Source organism: Aphis gossypii, chromosome 3 (genome assembly GCF_020184175.1).
Source record: "Aphis gossypii isolate Hap1 chromosome 3, ASM2018417v2, whole genome shotgun sequence".
Classification (NCBI taxonomy): Eukaryota; Metazoa; Arthropoda; class Insecta; order Hemiptera; family Aphididae; genus Aphis; species Aphis gossypii.
The window spans coordinates 21,758,099-21,781,475 of record NC_065532.1 but is presented as its reverse complement, the minus strand read 5'-3'; the positions used below and the strand labels follow the sequence as shown (position 1 = coordinate 21,781,475).

The window sequence follows — 23,377 nt, the reverse complement described above, 5'->3', positions numbered from 1 at the left end:
TAGCCTTATATGCGGACGATAGTGTCATTTATTCTATTTCCGATAAAATCGAAAATGTAATAGTAAATATACAAACTCATCTTGACGTAATACAAATATGGGCGCAAAAATGGAAAATCGTTTTAAATCCGACCAAAAGCATAGCAGTCATTTTCTCATTTCGCAGACCCACTAATTATAATTCATTAAAAATCAACGGACACAATATACCTTGGTCACAAAACATTAAATATCTTGGAGTCATTCTGGACAAAAAACTTACCTGTAATCCACATATATCCTCTAAAGTGCAACAAGAATACCAACGCTTAAAAATTGTATACCCATTAATAAATCGGCAAACATCACTGAGCTGGAAGTGCTCAATACTACTATACAAACAAATCATCCGTCCTCTATAACTATACGCCGTCCCGGTCGCATATAAGCATACCATATATTGCTAGAGACCCATAGGCAAATCGCGAGTTCTGATTGGTTGTATTTAACTGGTGATAATAATTCGAATTTGGAACACTGATAAGTGATATTATTGTTATCTGATTTCAATTTCTTTTTTTTTTTAGTCTAAACATTAAGTGGGGATGCAATTAAAATTGTTAATTATTAAGTTTATACATCTTAACACAGTTATTACTTAAAAATAAAAATAAAAGCTACTTGTCAGTTTTTCAAAAATTATGATAAAAAATCAAAATCAGTTATAAATACAAATAATAATAATAATAATAATAATAATAATAATACAAATGTCAAGTTATAAATACAAATAATAATAATAATATTACAAATGTCACATTTTTATAAAATAAACATAGTAATTATAATGATCCATGACTCTTGGCATTTGGCTGGTTTGAATTTATATTAAGTCCTAAATTTCTTTTCCTTTTTTTTTGGAGCGTTTTCACCTTTTGGAGGTCTCCCTCCTAATAAACGTTTGCTTCCCCTAGTTACACCTACAGCTCTCGTTGCAATTGTAGTGGGCTGTACTTTAATTCTAGCACCATCTTTATGTCTTGTTGGTATACAGTTACCAGCTGTGTGCAAAAAGTGTTCCCATTGGCCTTGAGTTTTAATTTTTTTAATTTTTTCTTCTAATTTATTAATACCACTTAGTGATGACCCATATAAAGTATTACAAGAATTTAATAAATTTATCACATTTTCAAATTTACTATTATTATTAGTACTTGTCTCTTGAATAAAATTTGTCCTGTGTTGTTCGATGTTATTATGGCTTTTATCATTTTCTTTACTATTAACACTTATTTCTTCTGATACATTTTCTTCTCTCTGGGTTTCCGCTATAAATGGATCATAAAAAGACTTATCTAGAACTTTATCTCCAAATGCAATTTTAGCCATGTTATAGCGGTCCATTGGAGTTATTAAAGGAAAATTAACCGATTTTATATTAAGAAACTGATATATTGCATACTGGTGTTTACAAAATTTCCCTGCCAAGGCAGAAGGGCATGAACAGATTCCACTTTTGATATCTACATAATATAATGTGATAACATATTTCGTTGCACCTGGTCTACAGTATACTTTTATTTTTAAATATAATTGAGTGCGATTCTCTTGCTAGTGTATTTTAAATAATTCCTTACTTGCTGCTTGTGCTTTGGAATCGATGCAGCTCTCCTAGTGCAATTTTTGACCAGTTTTTTGTACTTGCTTTTTGGGTAACTTTCACGTGAGTACTGAATTTGTTTTTGTGTTATCACTGTGTTCTCGTTCCTAATCATTCCATCAGCTGTTTTCTGGAGACTTTAACGGTGGGTGACATTGTTTACCACTTATCATTCTACTGTACTCTGCACTCATCCTACTGGAGACTTTAACGCTGGTACCTATCTGTAACTACATACTTTGAGTACTCCAATACACTTCGTCATGTCGTCTAGTAAAACAACCGTTAATACTGCTCAAAAATCACCCACTAATAGTCGGGTTCTTCGTAACCGCACTGGACCTACCTCTTCTAATGCAACAGTTACCAACTCTACCTCTTTAGATGATGTTATGTCTACATTGCGCTCCTTTCGGGATGACTATATGTCCTCCAATAAAACGCAATCTGCTGCCCAAGCGTCTCAATTTAAAGAATTGAAAAACGACCTTAAACAGCTTTCATGTCTAGTTGCGGATCTAAAAGCTGAAAATTCAGCGCTGCGTATTGAAGTTGATTTACTTAAGAACAAGGTAGAGTCCCTTGAGTCAGGTTCCACCTCTGTTACTGCGGAAACCACTGTTACTCAAGTTTTGCAAGAGACTTTTGAGCGTGAGCGTTGTTCTTTCAACGTTATTGCCTATGGTGTCCCTGAGTCTAAGTCCTCTTCTGGTTCCCAGAGGGCTGAAGAAGATAAAGTCTCCCTGCAGGAACTGCTCCGTGCTAATACCAATGTACCGTTAAGTGGCTGTAAATATGTACGGCTTGGTAAAGCCAAATCTGATAACGTACGCCCTCTTAAAGTTATTTTTGGATCTAAAGATAATGCTGCAAACCTTGTAACCACCTTTAATGAGGCTAAGCGACAAGGAGTGCCATTTCCACGAGGTTTTCGAATTATCAAAGATAAGACCCTGCTTCAACGGAGGCAGCTTAGATCCTGCCACTTGGAACTTGATCATCGGACTTCTAATGGTGAATCTGGGCTTTCGGTCAAGTATGTGAATGGTGTTCCGAAAGTGATCTCGGGGTCAAAAAATTGGGAACCTCCACAACGCCAACCAGGTCCAAAGTCCAACAATCAAAGCACCCCCTAGACTTAACAGTTTCTGGCTTCTACCAGAACTGTAGAGGGCTACGCACGAAACTTTCTAATGTTAGATGTAATGTTGTGTCCCTAATTATATGTTTATTGTTTTAACTGAAACCTGGCTTAGTGATTCTTTTTCTGATTGTGAACTTGGTTTTTTCAATTATAATTTATACAGATTTGACAGATGTGAAGCAACTAGCACTTGCTCTCGAGGGGGAAGGGTCTTAATTGGTATCCGTAAAGATATATCCTCTTGCATTGTACCAATTGACTGTTCTAACGTTGAGCAGTTGTTTGTGCGCTTTCACGTTGGATCCCTTTCCTTTATAATTTGTGGTGTTTACTTTCCCCCTTCCTCGCATCCCTCAACATATGAGTCCCATATGTCTGTTATTGATTCAATTGTTTCACAATACCCGAGTTATTCCTTTATTTTCTGTGGTGACTACAATTTGCCCGAAATCACATGGTCCGTCAATAGTGATGGTCTTCAATATAGTTCCTGTATTGGTCTTAGAGTTCCCTGCGTCCCTGAAGGATTTACCCTATCAGGTTTCTTGCAGCATAATAATGTCTTATATTGTTCTAACTCGGTTCTTGATCTGGTGTTTTCTAATCTTAATTATTTGTGTGTTGAACCAGCAATTGAGCCATTAGTCCCTCTAGATCTCTACCACCCTGCGCTAAGTATTAAATACATTACGGCGACGCCAGTTATGCAGATTGACTCAACCCACGAATTCTTTAAATTTCATAAAGGTCACTATAACGAAATCAATAGGTATTTATCTTCCTTCAACTGGGAGCAAACCTTTTCTGGTCTTGATCTCAACTCAGCTGTATATGCCTTATATGATGCTCTTCACTACACTGTTCTTAAATACGTTCCAAAATCTACATTTACTAAGCCCTGTTTTCCCACATGGGTCTCTAAGCACATGAAGGATCTTATTTTCAAAAAATTAAGAGCACATGCGAAGTATAAATCCTCTGGTTCCCTTGTTCACTATAGAGAGTTTTCTTTACTTCGGGCACGCTGTAAATTTGAGGGGAAAAGGTGCTACAGAAGTTTTGTTTCTAATGCTGAAAAGTCGTTTAACAATGATCCCAAGAGTTTTTGGGACTTTGTTAGGAAACACCGCTCACCAAACCCTGTTCCTAAAACTGTATTTTACAATAATACAACAGGACATAATGAACAACATTCTGCCAATTTATTTTTTTCCTATTTTAATTCTGTATATACACCCAAACGTATCAACTGTGACCTTTCCAGCATCAATATTCTAGAATATGACTTGCCCCATAACTGTTTTTTCTCAGCTGATGATGTTTTTAACGGTCTTACTTCTCTGCGTAATACTAAATCTATTGGACCCGACGGTTTGTCTGGATTATTTTTATTTAATGTTAGGCATTCTATCTCTTTTCCGCTATGGCTTTTATTTAGACGCTCCTTGGATGAAGGTACTTTCCCTGATATATGGAAACTTTGTTCTATTACTCCGGTACTAAAATCAGGGGATGCATCTCAGGTCTCCAACTACAGGCCAATCTCTATTCTTTCCCATATTGCCAAACTATTCGAATCTTTAATTCTCAATAATATTCAACCAAGTGTCAACAAATTGTTAATGGAGGAACAGCATGGTTTCCGGCCAGGCCGCTCTACAACTACTTGTAATGCAGTCTTTTATAACTATATATTTGAAGCTTTTAAATCTCACTCTCAAGTTGATGTCATCTTCACTGACTTCTGTAAAGCTTTTGACCGTGTTGATCACTATATATTGCAATATGTCTTGCAAGCAACTGGTTTCGGGACCCACTTTTATCGTGGTTGTGTTCTTTTATTGAAGGAAGGAAACAATTTGTTAGAATTCATGGTGTCTCTTCTGATGTACTCCCCATTTCATCTGGTGTCCCACAAGGGGGCCACCTCTCCCCCCTACTGTTTTTAATATTTTTAAATAGTATTAACCATTCATTAGATCATGTTCGGCTCCTAGCGTTTGCGGATGATGTAAAAATATTCTATCGAATCAACTCTTTAGACGACTGTCATGTCTTACAAAATGAGCTGAATGCACTCGTTGTATGGGCCAACAAACTAGGATTAGATTTTAATATAGCTAAATGTCACCATATGACTTTTACTCATCTTAAAAACCCAATTAATTTTAAATATAAAATCAATGGGACTACTCTGCAGTCACTTAACTCATCTGTCACTGATCTTGGTTTTATTCTCTGTCCTACGCTTAGCCCCCATTTACATATTTTGCATATCTGCTGTAAATCACTTAAAATCTTAGGTTTTATTAAGCGTGTTACAACTGAGTTTAAGTTAGCTTCTCCCCTTAAAGCACTGTACTGTTCGCTTGTTAGGCCTATCCTTGAATACGGCTCTGTCATTTGGGATCCTAGTACTGCTCAATATGCTTCAATGCTTGAACGAGTCCAAAATTTATTTTTAAAATATGCCAGTCATGTACTTAAGATTGAATGTCCTCCTCATAATTATTTACCAGTACTTGATTATCTCAAACTAGATTCGCTAGCGACTCGTAGGCGTGCTGCTAACCTCACATTTTTATCCAAATTATTAAATGGGCAAATTGACTCACCGCATCTTCTCTCTCTAATTCCTTTAAATGTCCCTCCACGCTACACTCGTCAACACACCTCTTTTAATTTACCTACCGTCTCCACAAATTATGGTTTAAATGAACCACTTCGACGTTGTATGTCTATTGCCAATACAGACCCTTTCCTTTCTATTTCATAACCTGTAACCAAGTATTTATGATATCTTTATTTTCACTGTTATCACATTATTGTAATCTGTATATTATACTATATGAAATTGGGCTCACGCCCGTATTGTAAGCTAAATAAATAAATAATAAATAAATAAATAACATACTTTGTTCTTTTTCACTTGGCACCAAAAACTCATGATCATTTTCTTGAATTATCTTTTCTTTATTTAAAAAAGTAACTTTTTTCATCATTTTTCGAAGAGTTAATCTAGTCGATGAAGTTCTACTATCAGCATATTCCCTTAATCTTCGCTTATAATAACCTTCTAAAGCCGTACTTGTCAAATCAATCAAAGCTAAAACGTTATAAGCTTTTACTCGTCCTAGAACATGATCTTTGTAAAGTCTTACAGCTACTTCACAATAATTGTTTGTCACATGTCCCTTAGAAGTACCATCTCTATAACACAAACACCAATCTTCTTTATATGACCAATAATATTCTAAGAATTTTTTCCACTGAGAAAATTCAACATTTTCAATTCCTTGTCTATACGCACATTCTGCTTCAATGACCCTTTCTGCGTATAATATGTTTTGAAAGGTTTTCATTAAGGTCTTGCGTTTTTCCTTTGGAATTTGGTGATTACTATCCCACAACCAACGCCAAACTGCTTGTAAAACGTGAAATGTACAAAGCAGAGTTTTACTTTTGGGCCAAACTTGGTTTATTGAATTTATTTCTGCTGCACTTTGATCAGTAAGAAAGATATTGGGATACCCCCGACCACAAAAACTTTCAAGAATAGCCTCATTTATTAATTTGAACCCTTCGCAATAACTTTCATAAGTTTGACCCATTGGTATAATTATTGCCAGAGGTATTGCTCCTGCTGCACTTGGACACATAATAAATGTAATTGAATGATTTTGTGGGTTACATGCACTAGTGCTATCAACAAATATTATTTCTTGAGCCTCTTTCATTTAGTGAGCTCTTCTCATAATCGGAGTTACCACAATTACAGAAAATGGGTTTTCTTTAAATAAAACGGTTATACCATTTTCACTGTAAACTTTTTGTTTCTCTTTCAGTTTCTGAAAAAATATTGGTAAAAATCTCATAGTAGTACATTAATTATTTTATATAGTAATTTTGTACCTATATTATTTTGTGCAGTACGTTTAGTTAGAATTATTAAAAGGTTACCTCAATTAATCCCTTGCCAGTACGTGGTAACAGATTCAAATTTCTCCAAGTATCATGCCAGTTGCGAATTGTCTTGTAGCATGGATTTATACTACCATTAGCTAAACTTTCTAGCATAAAGTCCTCTTTGAGCTCTATTAACTGTTCATGATATTTTTGCGCTTCTGCGATACCCATTCCGCTGTCAAAATATACATTGAAAATGTCTCTAACATTATTGTCTGCTGGAAGGAATCTTAGACTCTCGGCCGATTTTATACTGTGTGTATGGTTATCATTTATTTCAATGGAACAAACTAAACCTCTCTGTAAGATGTATATTAAATAACTAATAATTTTTTTTATTAGCATTTGAAGTTCAAATATTGACAAAAATTTGTCAAAATTATGAATATTTGCAAATTATTTTGTAGGTATAATTCATAAAAATGTTTGTATAGGTAGCTAAGAGTTGAAAATTTAATACAAAATTTTTCATAAGTTTAGCTTACAATAATTATAAAAGAACTTAAATGTTGGTGTATTCAGGTCATTAAAACATAAACCACCTTTTTCTCCAACCACTGGAAATTATATCCTAGGCTGACAAATCATCTTCGTTCAGAATCGTTTTTCGTATACAATGATACCTATCATTGCATTCAAATTCAACCTACCCTAGTCCGAGGTCAACCCCACCCCTAATGTACAGCAGAACGGTACCCACTTACCTACTTTTTACTGTTGTTTATAAAGTTATTTATAATTAAGAATTTATGTTTTTTTATGAGATTTAATCATTGTTGTTAACAGTTTCTTGATTGTATAGCTTGTAGTCTATGCTGTAATAATTCAACTTTCCAAAATGTTATGTTGTAATTATTTATTCTCCCTTACCAAAATAGTACAAGTTACGCCTATAATAAAACTCAATCATTTATTTTTTCTATAAAGCATGTATGTATAATGTATATTGCACATCAAATATAACTCACAAATTCACATAGACAAATATTTATTCACAGCATTATAAAATAGTATTGTTGTTTCCAAAATTTGTTAAAAAAAAAAAAAAAAAAACATTAACACATTAAATAGGTACTAAGACATTTTTAAATATATCCACATTATTTATTTTGTTACTACTTAATTTGAAAATGTATACATTAAAATAATCACAATACAAATATGTAATTCACATTTTGTTTTCATTAAACTAAATTCTTCAAACATTCAAAGCATTGACCCGTTGACAATGTAGTTTATCATTGATGAAGTATGAACTAGGGCAGCAGTTTTGTAGTTATGAGACATAAAAAAAAAATTAAAAAAACAATGTAGTTAATGTTTGTCAATTTCTTATAGGTATATTTATACTAAAATACTATTAGGTATAGAAGATATAAGTGTAAGTTAAATCTAATTGTATGTAGTAATGAGAGTAAAAACCTAAATTAACTTCTAAAAACTTTGTTTGTAAAATAACATTAACTTAGAATAGTATGTTAAAAGATTACCCAATAAAATTATACTAAAAAATTAAAGAACGAGAAATATACTGATTCTGTAATAATTATCAAAAAAGCACTGGGCAATAAGCATAGGAAAACAGATCTTTTTATAAAATAGTGATACATAATTTATAATTAAAATAATTATTATGGTTATCATAAGACATTTAAACATTAATAGTTCAATAAATTAATTTAATTTAACTCAACCTTAATGAATGGATCCTTTTTTCTTGTAGATATAGTGTCTATTTTTACTGTTGCCTTTATAGTTGCTGGGCAATCAGCATTTTTTGAGAGGCCTTTTTTATTGTCATCTCTACTGGGCTTTTGAAATGCACTATGATGGCAAACAAATTTTTTTCTACAATTTTTTTTTATTTGAATACCTATACAATACCTTAAGATGCTATTATGTAAGTATAATAATTCATTACTTGCGAACACACTATTCTTGTTCCGTTTGAAACACTAGATCGGAAGTTCCAATGGGTATTATTTAACTTTCCAAACTCATAAACTCAAGTATTTATTTCATCTATTGATTTGGCATTACATCTTAATTCAACGACACTATCATGAGTTTTGGTAATTTCATACTCAAATGATGCTGGAAAAATCATTTTTTCAAAATTCTACTTCTACAGATTGTTAAAAATTTTAAAAATCTTAATTGCATCCACACTTAATGTTTGATAACAATAATATCATTTATCAGTGTTCCAAATTCGAATTGTTATCACCAGTTAAATACAACCAATCAGAGCTCGCGATTTGCCTATGGGTCTCTAGCAATGTATGGTATGCTTATATGCGTCCCGGTCTGGGGTCAATGTGCGCCTACCCACATAAATAAAATCCAAGTTCTACAATCAAAAGTCCTTCGTGTGATCTCAAATGCCCCATGGTTTGTGCGAAACGATGCCCTGCACACCGACTTCAAGTTACCAACTATTAAGAACTACATTAAGGACCTATCGGCAAGATTCTTCTGTCATCTACGCAAAGCAAGCGGTCCACAGCATTACAGGTTAAATGTCAGCCCCATCAATCGAAGACTAAAACGTGGTCGTCCCATGATGTCCTAAAGTAGCTTATCTTCAACCTAGTTAATTATTACATTATATATAATACCTTTTTTAAACTGCCAAAAATTGTACTTTATATAACTAAGTTTAGATGATTCTGTCAGGAAAACTTTATAATTAATAAAAAAAAAAAAAAAAAAGGAGAATATTACATTCAGATATCAATATAAAACATACTTTGACATTTTGGATATGGTGATACATCATATGATATAGACTGTTCTTCATCACTACTGTCATCATTATCCTGCAGTGTATGTTTTTTATTCAATTTCAATACATTGTTATTGTTGGAATTTGTACGTTTACGGTTTTTGGAAATAGTTAAGAATTTTGGTATTTCAGATTCTGAAGAAATTTCCGCAAGAGTTTGGTAAGCAAATTTAGAGGCTTCATTATAATTAGAAAACATTCTTGTACAAATCACTTAATAGCATATGAAGACCATCATTATTTGGAGTTAATCTTTTTTTTAGTTGCTGCTTGCATCTTTATTAATCCAATATGTGAAGGCTATAAACATGTTTCAAAATTTATCATCCAATTATTAGGAATAACTTCAATGGTGTTTTTTTCATGAATGAATTTAACGACATACCACCCACAAACTGCTGACATGATCTATAATCAATTTAAATTTATATATATAATGATGTAATAACATAAGTGAATGCTTTTATAATTTATAAAATATTTAAACACATATTTAAAGACTGCTTGCTTAATAATAATATAGTAATTATAATAAATAAAATATTGGTAGCATGATAATTGTCAAACAGTTATTGAACAGTTCAATAGATATATTAACAAATAAAATTGTTATGTAAAAACTGTTGAAGCGTATATTTTTGTTATAAATATGTGTAAAACGGATTTTGTCGCATGTTATCTCTTGCAAAAGGTATTATATTATTTATCATTATACATATAATCTAAACTATTGTCAGTACGCGCTCGACTGTCCATCGCCACACAAATATAAAATAATACCGTAACATTATATAGTTAAATCAATTAAAACCTATACAGTTCACTAATTGAGTTTACGAAGTTAACATTGGTCCTTCGACCAGGATATAAGGAATCGGTGATCTTCGTGAGTGGCAGTCAAAATTTAAAATTCGCGCTTATAATTTATTAATTAATTTAAAACGTATATAAAATAAGTGCGTGCATAAAAATAAAACATACCATTAATCTAAAATCTATTGTTGTAATTTTATTTTATTTTATTTTTTTTTATCGCCCATACTCAATTAGACTTTTATTATTTAATTATTAAAGTTAAGGACATATATATATATATATAAAAAAAAAAAAGAGAGAGATAAATATAAATATAGCACGTAAAGTAAAATACAAGAGAATCTGGTGTAGGTAATAGACATGTCCGAGTTAGGCTCCTTGAAATGCCGTAGAGGTCAATTAAAAGCCCAACTAACAAGATTCATAATTTATCTTGAAAATATCGACAAAAATAAAGAAGTTAATCGATCTGAACTGAAATTCCGCCGAGAAAAGACCGAAGATGTTTGGCAAGATTTCGAACAGGTTCAAGGTGCAATCGAAGTGATATTGAACGATGAAGGAAACGAAGAAGCAACAGCCTACCACGCGGATTTCGAAGAATTATATTTTAAAGCAGTCTCAATGTGCGAGGATATGATGTACGAAAAAAGTAAAGAAACAGACAACGTGGTTGTTACGATACCGCAGAGAAAAACCAATAGTAACAGTGAATTCTGTTGCAATAATTCTAATGCACAAATACAACTAGCAGCGGTAAATGTACCTACATTTTCAGGAATCTACAGTGAATGGCCTACGTTTTATGACATTTTTGGTGCACTAGTACATACAAACGATCGAATAAACGATATTCAGAGATTTTTCCATTTGCGCGCATCGTTATCGGGCGAGGCGGCTCAAGTCATACAAGGCATAGAAACGACCGCCGCCAATTATAGTATTGCAGGGGCATATTTTAGGGGGGCGAAGGGGGCACCCCCCCCCTGAATCCGTATTTATGGAATCGATTATATGTGAGATACACACTTCATATTTTTTTTATTTGGATAATTTTTATAACAAAATCAAATAAATTAACAATTTTGATTTTCTACAAAAATTTTGGTTATAAAATACGAATAAGTGTTAAGAAAAATTGCAGAAAAACATAATAAAATATAATAAATTGAAGGCGAACGGACGCGTATGATGGATATGAATATATTATTATGTTTTATCAGTATCAGTACTAATGATCATTGGTAATGTGGCGACACTTGTACCACATCGGTGGGCGCACATCGTTTTGTACCACGGTTACGTCGCGTAGTCTCACAATAACATCCAAGGTTATTAGATACTGCTATCTATCATCAGTGTGATAACAAACTGATAGTATTATTATCATTATTTTTAAGATTTAAACACGATTATTTCAACGGCCGCGGACCAATGTGTTTTTTTGTATTCAATATTTTGTTTTTTGCGCACAAAAATTTTAAAATATGCCCCTGTAGTATTGCTAGGGAAAGTTTGATAGCCAGGTATAATAATAAAAAGGTACTTATTCAATCACATACTCGTGGCTTGTACGAGCTACCAGCGATAACCGAAGATTCTAAACAATTACGAAAATTAATTGATAAATTAAATTGTCATATAAATGCATTGGAGTCCTTAGGAGAAAATCCTCGTGACTGGGGATCTATGTTAATTCATTTAATTACGAGCAAATTAGATATTAGTACCAAGAAAGCATGGGAAACAGTTGCTTCAAAAAATGAAATACCACCAATTCAAGTATTAATACAATTCTTGGAAAATCGCTTCAAAATAGTCGAAGCTGTAGAATCGGTATCACAAATGAATATTAAAGAAAGCTCAGACTCAAAGGGAAATAAGAGAATCAATAAAGGTTATCTCAGAGAATAAACTTATTCATTTGCGATTGCTGATGTACCAAAATGCTACAATTGTAATTTCGCACATACTATTTATAAATGCCCCTCGTTTCTAGCATTATCAGTACCCGATAGAATAATAAAAGTAAATGCATTAAAGTTGTGTAAAATATGTATACGTTGTTGTATTAGGATTTAAAGAACTTCAATAATTATTAAGCAATAATAAAACAAAACATTTAAATAGGTTAAGATAACAATAAATTGTGAAATATGGTGTTGATAAACTTTTATATTTCAGCTAGCATAAGTAATCTAGTAATCAAAACATAGTAGTAACAAATGTAAATAAAAATTGTTATTAATCGGGTTAAAATAATAATTATGTAAGCTAAGGTGTATGAATTGTAAATTTAGTATATAAGAGATATGGTTAAGGCAGCAAAGGGGTCAGTGGTGGTGATCGTGTGACTCGATCACCACCGGACGTCGTGTTCAAATAAAGTACTTTGCGTTATTTTGTGTTTAACTTTATTTTGGTATACGTCCGAGTAATCGGCGTATACGACAACGTCCACACAACGAAAAAAATGTTTTGGTAAGAAATGTTTTAGGTGTCATAGAGCCCATATTACGATGCTCCATTTAAATTCAAACAAAGACAGCGAAAAAAATAAAAATAATATGGCAGCAACAGCTAACAATAATAATGTTAATGAAAGTCGTTCCGACAATGAGAATACAACGGCATAGCACACACAACAGTCGCAGCGGCCGCGGCTGCGTCTGATAGCAAACACGTTATGTTATCCACCGCCGTTATAAAGGTATATAATAGCAACGGAAATGAAATATATTGCCGTGCTCTGTTAGATTCTGGATCTCAAAACAATTTTGTCACGGAATATATGGCACAAGCCCTTCAATTAAGAAGAAATAAAATAAAGAGCGATGTCTCAGGTCAAACAGTCAATAGGTCAAACAATACACACTATAACATCTGCATTGACGGTGAAGATAAGATCGCGCACAAGCGATTACGAAGAAACTATATCATATTTAATATTACCCAGATTAACAAATGACATACCTGCTCAGGTCAATGACCCACAGCGTATAAATGTACCAGACAATATAGCATTAGCTGATAACGCATATAATAAGCCGCAAAAAATTGATGTTATTGGGCGCCGAATTATTTTATGATTTCATATGCCCCGGCCAAATTAAATCTACTAATGACGGACCTATTATACAAGAAACCAGGTTGGGATGGTTAGTTGCCGGTCCTATACCAAATTCAAATAGAAACACCGGTCAAGATGCGTATGCAAATATTACATTAATGAGTCAAGTCGTAATAAATAATTTAGAAGATCAAATGTCTAAATTTTGGCGTTTAGAAACATTGACATTAACAATTATACAATGGAGGAGAAGGTGTGTCAGTCGTATTTTAATAAAACAGTTCGCCGAGGCTCGGACGGTAAATTTATCGTAAAATTACCATTTAAAAATGAAGTACAAAAAATAGGTAATTCTTATTCTACAGCTCTACAACGTTTTTTTTTCTCTGGAAAAACGGTTTAAATTTAATACAACATTAAAACTCAAATACAAATTCATAAAAGAATATATTGAATTAAACCATATGCAAGTTGATAATGAAAATAATAAAAATATCGAAAGTGACTATTTTCTACCGCAACACGCCGTAATAAATACAAATAGTACTACGACTAAGCTTAGCGTGGTATTTGATGGATCATGCAAAACCGATATAGGACTTAGTTTAAATGATGTATTGTTGAAAGGTCCTACTATACAGGAGGAATTGATAACTATATTAGCTCGTTTTAGAAAACATAAATTCGCATTGTCCGCCGATGTATCTAAAATGTTTCGCCAAATATGGGTGGACCCACAACATCGTAATTATCAAAAAATTATTTGGCGCGAAGATCCCTCAGAACCATTACGTACTTACAAACTGAATACGGTAACATACGATACAGTTCCAGCATCATTTTTGGCGACCGGATGCTTATTTAAATTAGCGGAAGAAGAATATCACATATTTCCCGATGCGTGCGACGCCATTAAATCTGATTTTTACATGGACGATTATTTGGGCGGTTCGGACACTAAAGATAACGCGTTAAAATTACGTAATTCCCTAATGGAAGTTATGCTACGTGGTGGGTTTCCGTTAAGAAAATGGATGTCAAATAGTACCGAACTACTTAACGATATGCCAGGTATAGGAAATAAATCAATGACCATAATGGAACTTGAAAATAAAATGACAAAAATTTTAGGTTTATTACGGTGTCCAGAACGCGACGTTTTTAATTACAAAATTGAAGCCATAAAGTTAAACGATCTATCAATTACAAAAAGAAATATATTATATATATTATCACAAATCTCTTCGTTGTTTGACCCACTAGGTCTCGTTGGTCCAATAGTAATACGCGCAAAAATATTAATGCAAAAATTGTGGCAATTGCAGTGTGATTGGGATAACCCGGTGCCTATTGAAGTAAAAAATGAGTGGAAAAATTATTTAAATTCATTACATTACTTACGTGAGTTAGAAGTACCTTTAGTACCTAGATATCTTGGTACCGAAATTGACTACGAAATACAAATACACGGTTTTGCTGACGCTAGCTTATTAGCATACGGGGCTTGTTTATATATTCGTTGCTCAAGTAGAGATAATGTACACGTTACTAAACTTATTTGTGCAAAATCAAAAATAGCACCTTTAAAAGTAATATCACTACCTCGACTTGAATTATGCGCCACCGTAATACTCGCGCGTTTAGCAAATAAGGTTTTACCTAAATTAAAATTAAATATAAAAAATAAATACTTCTGGACGGACTCTTCTATAACATTAGCTTATATTAAATCTCCTTCCTCAAAATGGAAAACTTTCGTAGCGCACCGAGTAAGTGAAATACAGGATATTACCAGTTTGAATGAATGGAATCACGTGAACACGCAAGATAATCCAGCCGATCCAATATCTCGGGGTTGTCGTCCTGATCAAATAATAAATAATAAGTTATGGTGGGAGGGCTCTCACTGGCTCACGGACCATTTCAATAAGTGGCCCAAATCAAAAATTAACCTTAATAATAGTGCGATACCAGAAGTTAAAGAAAAAATTGTTCTATTAGTGGAACTTATCAATGAAAACATAATTCAAAAATATTCATCGTGGAATAAATTATTACGAGTATTTGCCTATTGTTTACGCTTTATTAAAATTCGTGTCAAAAAACTTAAAATTGGTGGTCCAATTCAGCCCGAAGAACTACAAGACGCTGAGATTATTGTTATCAAAATAACAGTCATACTACTGGTCAAATGATATAAATAGTTTAATAAATAACTCTATATTGACAAAAAAAGTAAATTAAAAAACTTACACCCTTTTATGGAAAATGGAATTATGAAGGGTGGTCGGTTAAAAAATACTTTACACTTGGACCAATTTCAACGCAATCCCATTTTAATACCTAAAAATAGCACTATCTTAAATTTAATATTACAAAATGAACATGAAAAACTGTTACACGCAGGTCCTCAAGCTATGCTAGCTAATACACGATTGAAGTATTGGATAATAGGTGGTCGAAATACTGCTAGATATATATTTCATAAGTGTATTAAATATTTTAGACTTCGACCTTCTATCACAGAGCCTATAATGGGTAATTTGCCGGCCGAACGTTTAGAACCATCTCGCGCTTTTAAAAAATGCGGTGTTGATTTCGCAGGTACAGTTACGATCCGAACAAGTCTAAGAAAAAAAGCAGCAGTAACTAAAGGTTACATTTGCGTTTTCGTATGTTTTAGTACTCGTGCTGTTCACATAGAACTTGTAAGCGACTTGACCAGTGACGCATTTTTAAACGCATTGAAAAGATTTATAGGCCGTCGAGGTGTTTGTTCAGATATATATAGTGATAACGCTACTAATTTCGTCGGGGCCAATAAAAAACTTTTAGAACTTAAACATTTATTTCAATCAACTGCTCATTTAGATAAATTGTTTAATGCATTAGCAAAAGATTGTATTAAGTGGCATTTTATTCCCCCACGATCTCCTCATTTCGGGGGGTTATGGGAAGCCTCTATAAAATCTATAAAAACACATCTTTACCGAGTTTTAGGCGAATGCTATTTAACGTATGATGAATTAAATACAATTTTAATAAAAATAGAAGCTGTTCTGAATTCTCGTCCACTTACTCCCCTATCCTCAGATCCTTTGGATGCGACGCCATTAACACCAGCACACTTTCTTATTGGTGAACCAACTTATTCATTACCCGAACCTGACTTGTCGTCCGTACTTGATAATCGCTTAAAACGATGGCAACGTGTTACTCAACTTACGCAGTGTCTTTGGAAACGTTGGAACAAAGAATACCTATCCCAACTCCAACCCCGAAAAAAATGGTTATCAAGTAAAGGCCCAGCTTTAAGTGTTGGTACTTTGGTGTTAATTAAAGAAGATAACATTCCTCCATTGTCCTGGTCTCTGGGACGTGTGTTACGTGTACATGCGGGCTCTGACGAAGTCATTCGTGTTGCGACTGTATTAAGTCGCTGCAAAGAAGTAAAAAGGTCTGTTCGTAAGTTGTGCCCCCTTCCATTCGAAGGCAATTTCAATGTACAGTAAAAAAAAAATGTATTTATTATAAAAAAAAAAAAATATTAAAATGTTTTGAATATATATACATATATATGTATTTATTGATCTAATTTATTTATAATCTTACTATTATGTAATTTGTAATTTGTTTTATAATCTATAATATTAATATTTTTTTTTTTTTTATTTATTTTATATATTAAAATTTTATGTTGAAAATTATTACAATTTTTCAAGGCGGGCGGCATGTTGAAGCGTATATTTTTGTTATAAATATGTGTAAAACGGATTTTGTGGCATGTTATCTCTTGCAAAAGGTATTATATTATTTATCATTATACATCTAATCTAAACTATTGTCAGTACGCGCTCGACTGTCCATCGCCACACAAATATAAAATAATACCGTAATATTATATAGTTAAATCAATTAAAACCTATACAGTCCATTAATTGAGTTTACGAAGTTAACAAAAACTAAAAATTTAAAAGGGAAAATTAAATAAGATTTTAAATAATGCAACGTGCTCTGATACTTATATTAAATATAATATATAAATTACTACATACTGTAGCCAACAATAACCTAAGCATTGGGGGTGCAACAAACACTTTTATAAATACGATAAGGGTAAAACAAATAAAATGCTAAAAGGTTCTAAAAGTGCGCAGGTGATTAAATACAGATTTTCTTAATACATTAACAATCATCAACGGCGGCGAAGCAGCGTGAGAACGCTGGCCGCATCGACAATATTTGCATTATAACAAGTTATATTATGTGGCGGCATCGTTCAGGGTCAAAGACAGATCATCGCACGTATGCTTGTCACCCGGTAGAATATTATAGATATCTAATTGACTCACTGTCGCGCGGATGACGCAAGGTGTGGGTAGAAGCGGATGCAGGTGACGCTGACCATCAGGGACCTGAATGTACTGCGAGAGTCCCTGGATGATATATAAGGGGGCCTAGAATAGGCACATTTCAGACGTGATTTACCAGAGTTAGAGCGAGCACCTTCACGTCACTCAGTTCAATATTTATGTCTCCTGGACTTGGAATAATTTTCACAGTTTAATTTATTTAATTATTTGGACTTAGAATATTTTTCTAATAAAAAACACTTAGAAAATATTTCACAGTCTTCATTTTTTACAATTATTCCATTCGATACTACATCATTCAATTGCTTGTACGTGGCACGTTACAATAATATCAATTTTCAATATATAGTAATGGTATAACTACAAAACTTCTATCATAGGGCAAACGTATTAATTTTTGATGAACATCTGATAATGGTCAATGTGAATAACGTTCGCTTAAATCATTAACAAAATGGATTCAAAACATTGATAAAGAACAAGGTTTTGTGTAAACATAAGATATATTATTATACTTCAAACCAATAATAACCACTTCATTCAATGTCCGACAATGGGCAAAGTTTTTAATTTCAATAATAGAGCCATATTTTAGTCTGCAACATGAATCTTGCAATTTTAAACAAAGTTTAAAGTTAGAAAATGTTAGTTTTTGTACTGAGGGTCGGTAGTATCATTAATTAAAATGCCATTATTATGTATTTTTTCTAATTTAAAACTATCAGGTTGAATTTTAATTGTAGGTGATATCTGTAGTAAAGATCTTTCTTCTGAAAACCGTCTTACTATTTGTGATAAAATATTGTTGTGTATTTTTAAAAGTTTTTTTTTTCTGTAGGTAATTTTCAGAAGAAAAATTACTAAATAAGTTTAAATTTCCGTACTTTCAGTCAAATGTAGTAAATTATGAAAATTGTGAGATAAAATTTGAAGACCATAAATTAATTTAGAAGAAACAACCAAATGCCTTAATAACTCTTCAGCATAATCAGTCATAGTTGGCAATAATGTGTCAGACAACAATAAACGGATTGCAGCATGTAATGTTTAGAAATGTTCATATTTCTGTTTACTTAAATTGTTTTTTAAAACAATTATACTAGTATACAACAGGAATTGCCTAAATTCTGTGGCCTTTATACCGTTTAGCCTCTTTAATTGGATCTTGGTTTTCTTGCGAATTCGTGAGGAATATATTTAACTAAATGTGACAACGAATCAGATATGATTCCCACAGTTGTTAATGGTAATTTATAAAGGGGACGCCCAAAACACCAAGTGTTAACTAGTAATTTCTTAATCACTCCTAGACATACTAAGTGCATATAATCTAGTGGGACTTCAGTAACTAAAAAGTTAGGAATTCGCTGAAGGATAGTATAACCAGTATGGTGTTCTGGATCTGATAGATTTAAAAAATCTTCATCAGTCCTTTTAATAAAATCAATATCAGGAAAAATAGCATGATCCAGGTATTCACCTTCTTGAGTACATTTTGAACACGATGAATACCCACTATGTCCTTTGATTTTTAAAACACTTGCTTTGGCAACAGCATCAAATAATAATATGACAATTTCAAAATTAAAATGTATATTGCCTATATGTATACCATTTAATGTTAGATTAATATCTTCATTAACAAACTCTTCTAAAAATTCATTAAAATCAGATGGTTTATCGTAGCCATGGTAGATACCTACACAAAAAATATTTGAAGAAAATAAAATATTGACATTAGTTAACAAACATAAAATTGGATAAACTTGACTTAATGATGAGTCACTAAGGGGTAAACCATCAATATTAATTCCAACGTTAACAACACTCATTTTAGACAAATCAATTTTTTCAAGCATACTGACAATACCATTTTCTAAACCAAAATGGTAGTATTTTCCTAGATTTATTTCTCTCAAAATAGTTTTTCTTTGTGTATTTAAAAATGACCATTTTAGGCATTTCAGTAAATTTTGTAAGTTAGGTATTTGTTTTTGAATTAATAGAAGTTCACCAAAGCAACATGAGTAATTTTATTCTTAATTGCCCATGTTCGTAATTTATCAGGAATAGAAATAATTGTTGAATCCCGTGTTAAGTTCTCTAACTCACTACTGTCCTTATTTACAACATTGTCAGGTTAACTGAAGGTTTGAACAGATTAAATTGTTGGTAATATTAAAGAATCATTTTCTGCTTCATATAATTGAGGGCATGGTATACTTAAAACATTATTGTTGCATTATGTATTTGATATTTCAGTAGCAGAATTAGGCTCACACTGGGCAACTGAACTAGGATTCTTGAAAGTAACTGTTGAGGTTGCATTATTCTTTCTCAAATTATTCAATTTTTGAAGTTTATATTTCACATTTTTATTAAATTGAGATTTTTATGTCAAACGTATTATCTTATTGGAATCCATCACAATGCTACTAAAAAATGCTATAGTACCTATCTATGTTATTGAATTTGAATTCACAGGGCCAGTCTTTGAAGATATGAGAGAAATTACCTAGTTAGAAATACAAATCTATGATAAATGATAAAATTACACAATTTGTGTTAGCCATCTAATTTTATATTATATATGCAATGTGCATGTTTCTAATCTTTTAAAGTAGTTACTAACAGGGACTGGAATCGTACCGAAATAGACCGGTTTTGGACCGAAACCTTTTAAAAATTTTGGGACCGAAACTGGACCGGTGTGCCCGGTGAAGTTAACTCCCGGTGATTTTTACTGGGGGGGGAGTAATAATCGCCGGGAGTAATAATTTCCTAAACTATCCGGTGATTTTGATTCCCTCTATATTTAACTCCTATAAAAAATCAATCAATAATTTACCGCTGAATATCAAATATAGTAATTTATAAATTCTAAAGCTCATAAAAAAGTAATGTCCCATTTAAGTACACTTTTTTTGTTTGTTATAGATAGAAAAACTTACTTAAAATCTTCTATTAAAATTTTTAATCTTAGGTATGAAAAGAAAAACTTTTATGAATTTCTAACTAAAAAATAATTTACAACGTTTAATTCTCATGGCTATTAAAAGCTGAAAAATATTCAAAATAGTTTGAAAATATTACCATGCATGAAAAATGGTAATTTCAACATTTGGTAAAAACTTCAAGTATCTAGGATTATTGGTTTGTAAATTACAACAAAATATCAAAAATTATTGATGAAAATTCGATAATTTATAGATAAAAATCCCACATCTTAAAAATGTTTAATTCAAATAAATCAAACACTTTAAAAAAATAAATTGTGTATTATTAAAAATTTAAATATCTTAAATATATAGGTACATACTGTTACTGACTTATATTGTCCGTATCGATTATTTTATATGCATAAGATCATACAATGTCAAATTTCCTAACTTATAAAATTAATACTACAGGCACACTAGTACAAGACACGAGAGAGTAGAATATTATATTAATATAATAATTTAACAATTAAAGTAAAATCACACGTCTCTTTACAAAAGTCGAAACTCGGTGTCTTAACGATTCGATAAGAATCATGGGTAAGAATACACAAGCAGTCGTTCCGGGACCCCTCGTATGACGAAGTCTACGCCCACTCTTGTAAGAAATCATATATAAGAGGGATCGAGACAAGAGCTCGACAGACGGTTACTGTATAACCAACGAATAGGGATATCTATGACACTCAGAGGCCGGTCGTAACACCACTCAAGTCATTTTGATATCAGTTTCTGAGGCAGGTCGTAACACCACTCACCATCTTATTTTATATATTTTACATTAAGCTTATAATATTTGTATTTGTGCAAGAATTATTTTAATAAACAATTAACTTATACTTGAACAACACGACGTATTCATTTTGTACGTTGATGCATGAATCGACCTAGTCGGGACGCAACAATACACTTCCAGTAAACACTTTAGAATAATGATATGTCTAAAATACATGTAATACAATGTAATTATTGTATTTGGATAGATTTTAATGATTTTATAGATAACCATTGAAGTCTAAATATATTACAGACGTCTACTCTAGCTTTTAGGTAGATATGTATGTAAAAGCGTAAACATTATGATTATAACATAATTTATTATACGTCTAATAGATGTATATTTTTGAGTATAACTAATAATAGTAAGGTACTTTATTGGTAGAGCAAGGACTTTCATGCATTTGTATATTTTTTCTGGTTAACTTTTTCGTATGCAGAGTAAGTAGGTACACAATACATTTCACAATGTTTGTGACAAAAAGCTTGAAGTTTTTTAGTTCATATTTTTGCGTATTTTCACATTTTTGTGTTTAAAGGACATATTTTTTGATTAGAAGAGTATATTTTTAGTTTGTATTGCATATTTTGAAGATTTTTCGAAAATCATGTACTTCAATGAATATTTTTCATTATCATGGACACAAATTATTATATTTAACTGTTTCTATATAATTCTCATAAATACAAAAAAGACTCATTTTATCGTAACTGCGAGTATCACAGTTACAAATCACAAATACAAAACTAACACATAGGTCCATAAGGTATTTAAAATTAACATTAAAAAAAAAAACAACAATATTATAGTTATATTTACATATACCTAATTGATATTTTGACTTTTTACAATTATCAAACATTATAACTTCAATATTTGAATAGCCAATTATGTACAGTTATGTTTTTGTCTTATAATATTTCCCCCCTCCCTATTTTATTATTATCTTCTCGTAGATATACAGGCCTAACATTGACATCTTATAGATTTGAAATGTTTACTGGGTTACACATAGTACTTGCAGCATCATATATTGTTCTGTATTAAATACCTATATATAATGTAATATACCTAATAAATTATTATATTAAGTATAGTTTCCCTATTTATTTAATATAGGTACTTAGAATACTATTATACTAATATATTATATTATTGTATAGTCATAATAACTCATAAAGCATTAATTTTTAGCAATATACAATTATTGAACGTTACCTATTTTTTAATTGTAGGGTAGGTATATTTATTATAAAATCCAGATTAATATAATCATTAACTATTAATTTTCACTTTAATATGTTATACTACAATGCATGTTTAAGAAAATGGATTTAAATCAAACCACAAAATTGTGTTTACGTTGAGCAATAGGTATACGTTAGTTTACCTACCAGGTATATTTATTATAAAATCCAGATTAATATAATCATTAACTATTAATTTTCACTTTAATATGTTATACTACAATGCATGTTTAAGAAAATGGATTTAAATCAAACCACAAAATTGTGTTTACGTTGAGCAATAGGTATACGTTAGTTTACCTACTAGATAATCAAATATAAATTATAAATTATAATTGAATTTTAAGCAGTTAGGTATTAAAAAACTTGGTACCTATGTAATATTAATTCAACTTACCGACTCTACCAAATTAATAATAAGTAATAATAATATAAAATATCCACTGACAAACCGTCACCGTTACTAGACACCATTGTCACCATTGAATATTTTTGGAGATCATGTTAGAATTTATTTTTAGGGCCACGTACCCTATATGTTTCTTAATAATTATAGTTAT

The 23,377-nt window shown here is 31.8% G+C and overlaps 3 protein-coding genes and 1 pseudogene across 3 annotated transcripts; 3 read left to right on the top strand and 1 right to left on the bottom strand.

Moving 5' to 3' along the window:
- Positions 1-821: 821 nt before the first annotated feature.
- On the bottom strand, positions 822-9,733 carry LOC126551014 (uncharacterized; annotated as a pseudogene).
- LOC126551386 (uncharacterized) lies at positions 1,534-2,853 on the top strand. Its single transcript, XM_050204528.1, has one exon. It carries the CDS (start codon positions 1,903-1,905, stop codon positions 2,773-2,775), a length of 873 nt encoding a protein of 290 aa, XP_050060485.1. The 5' UTR covers positions 1,534-1,902; the 3' UTR covers positions 2,776-2,853.
- A 4,151-nt stretch (positions 9,734-13,884) lies between the features above and the next one.
- On the top strand, positions 13,885-15,615 carry LOC126551013 (uncharacterized). Its single transcript, XM_050203771.1, has one exon. The coding sequence runs from the start codon at positions 13,885-13,887 to the stop codon at positions 15,613-15,615; it is 1,731 nt and encodes a 576-aa protein (XP_050059728.1).
- A 339-nt stretch (positions 15,616-15,954) lies between these two features.
- LOC126551012 (uncharacterized) lies at positions 15,955-16,932 on the top strand. Its single transcript, XM_050203770.1, has one exon. It carries the CDS (start codon positions 15,955-15,957, stop codon positions 16,930-16,932), a length of 978 nt encoding a protein of 325 aa, XP_050059727.1.
- Positions 16,933-23,377: the final 6,445 nt, after the last annotated feature.

What these genes read in the sequence shown, in the direction of transcription:
- LOC126551386 (XM_050204528.1), top strand. Translation starts at nt 1,903, where the DNA reads ATGTCGTCTAGTAAAACAACCGTTAATACTGCTCAAAAATCACCCACT.
- LOC126551013 (XM_050203771.1), top strand. Translation starts at nt 13,885, where the DNA reads ATGCAAGTTGATAATGAAAATAATAAAAATATCGAAAGTGACTATTTT.
- LOC126551012 (XM_050203770.1), top strand. Translation starts at nt 15,955, where the DNA reads ATGGGTAATTTGCCGGCCGAACGTTTAGAACCATCTCGCGCTTTTAAA.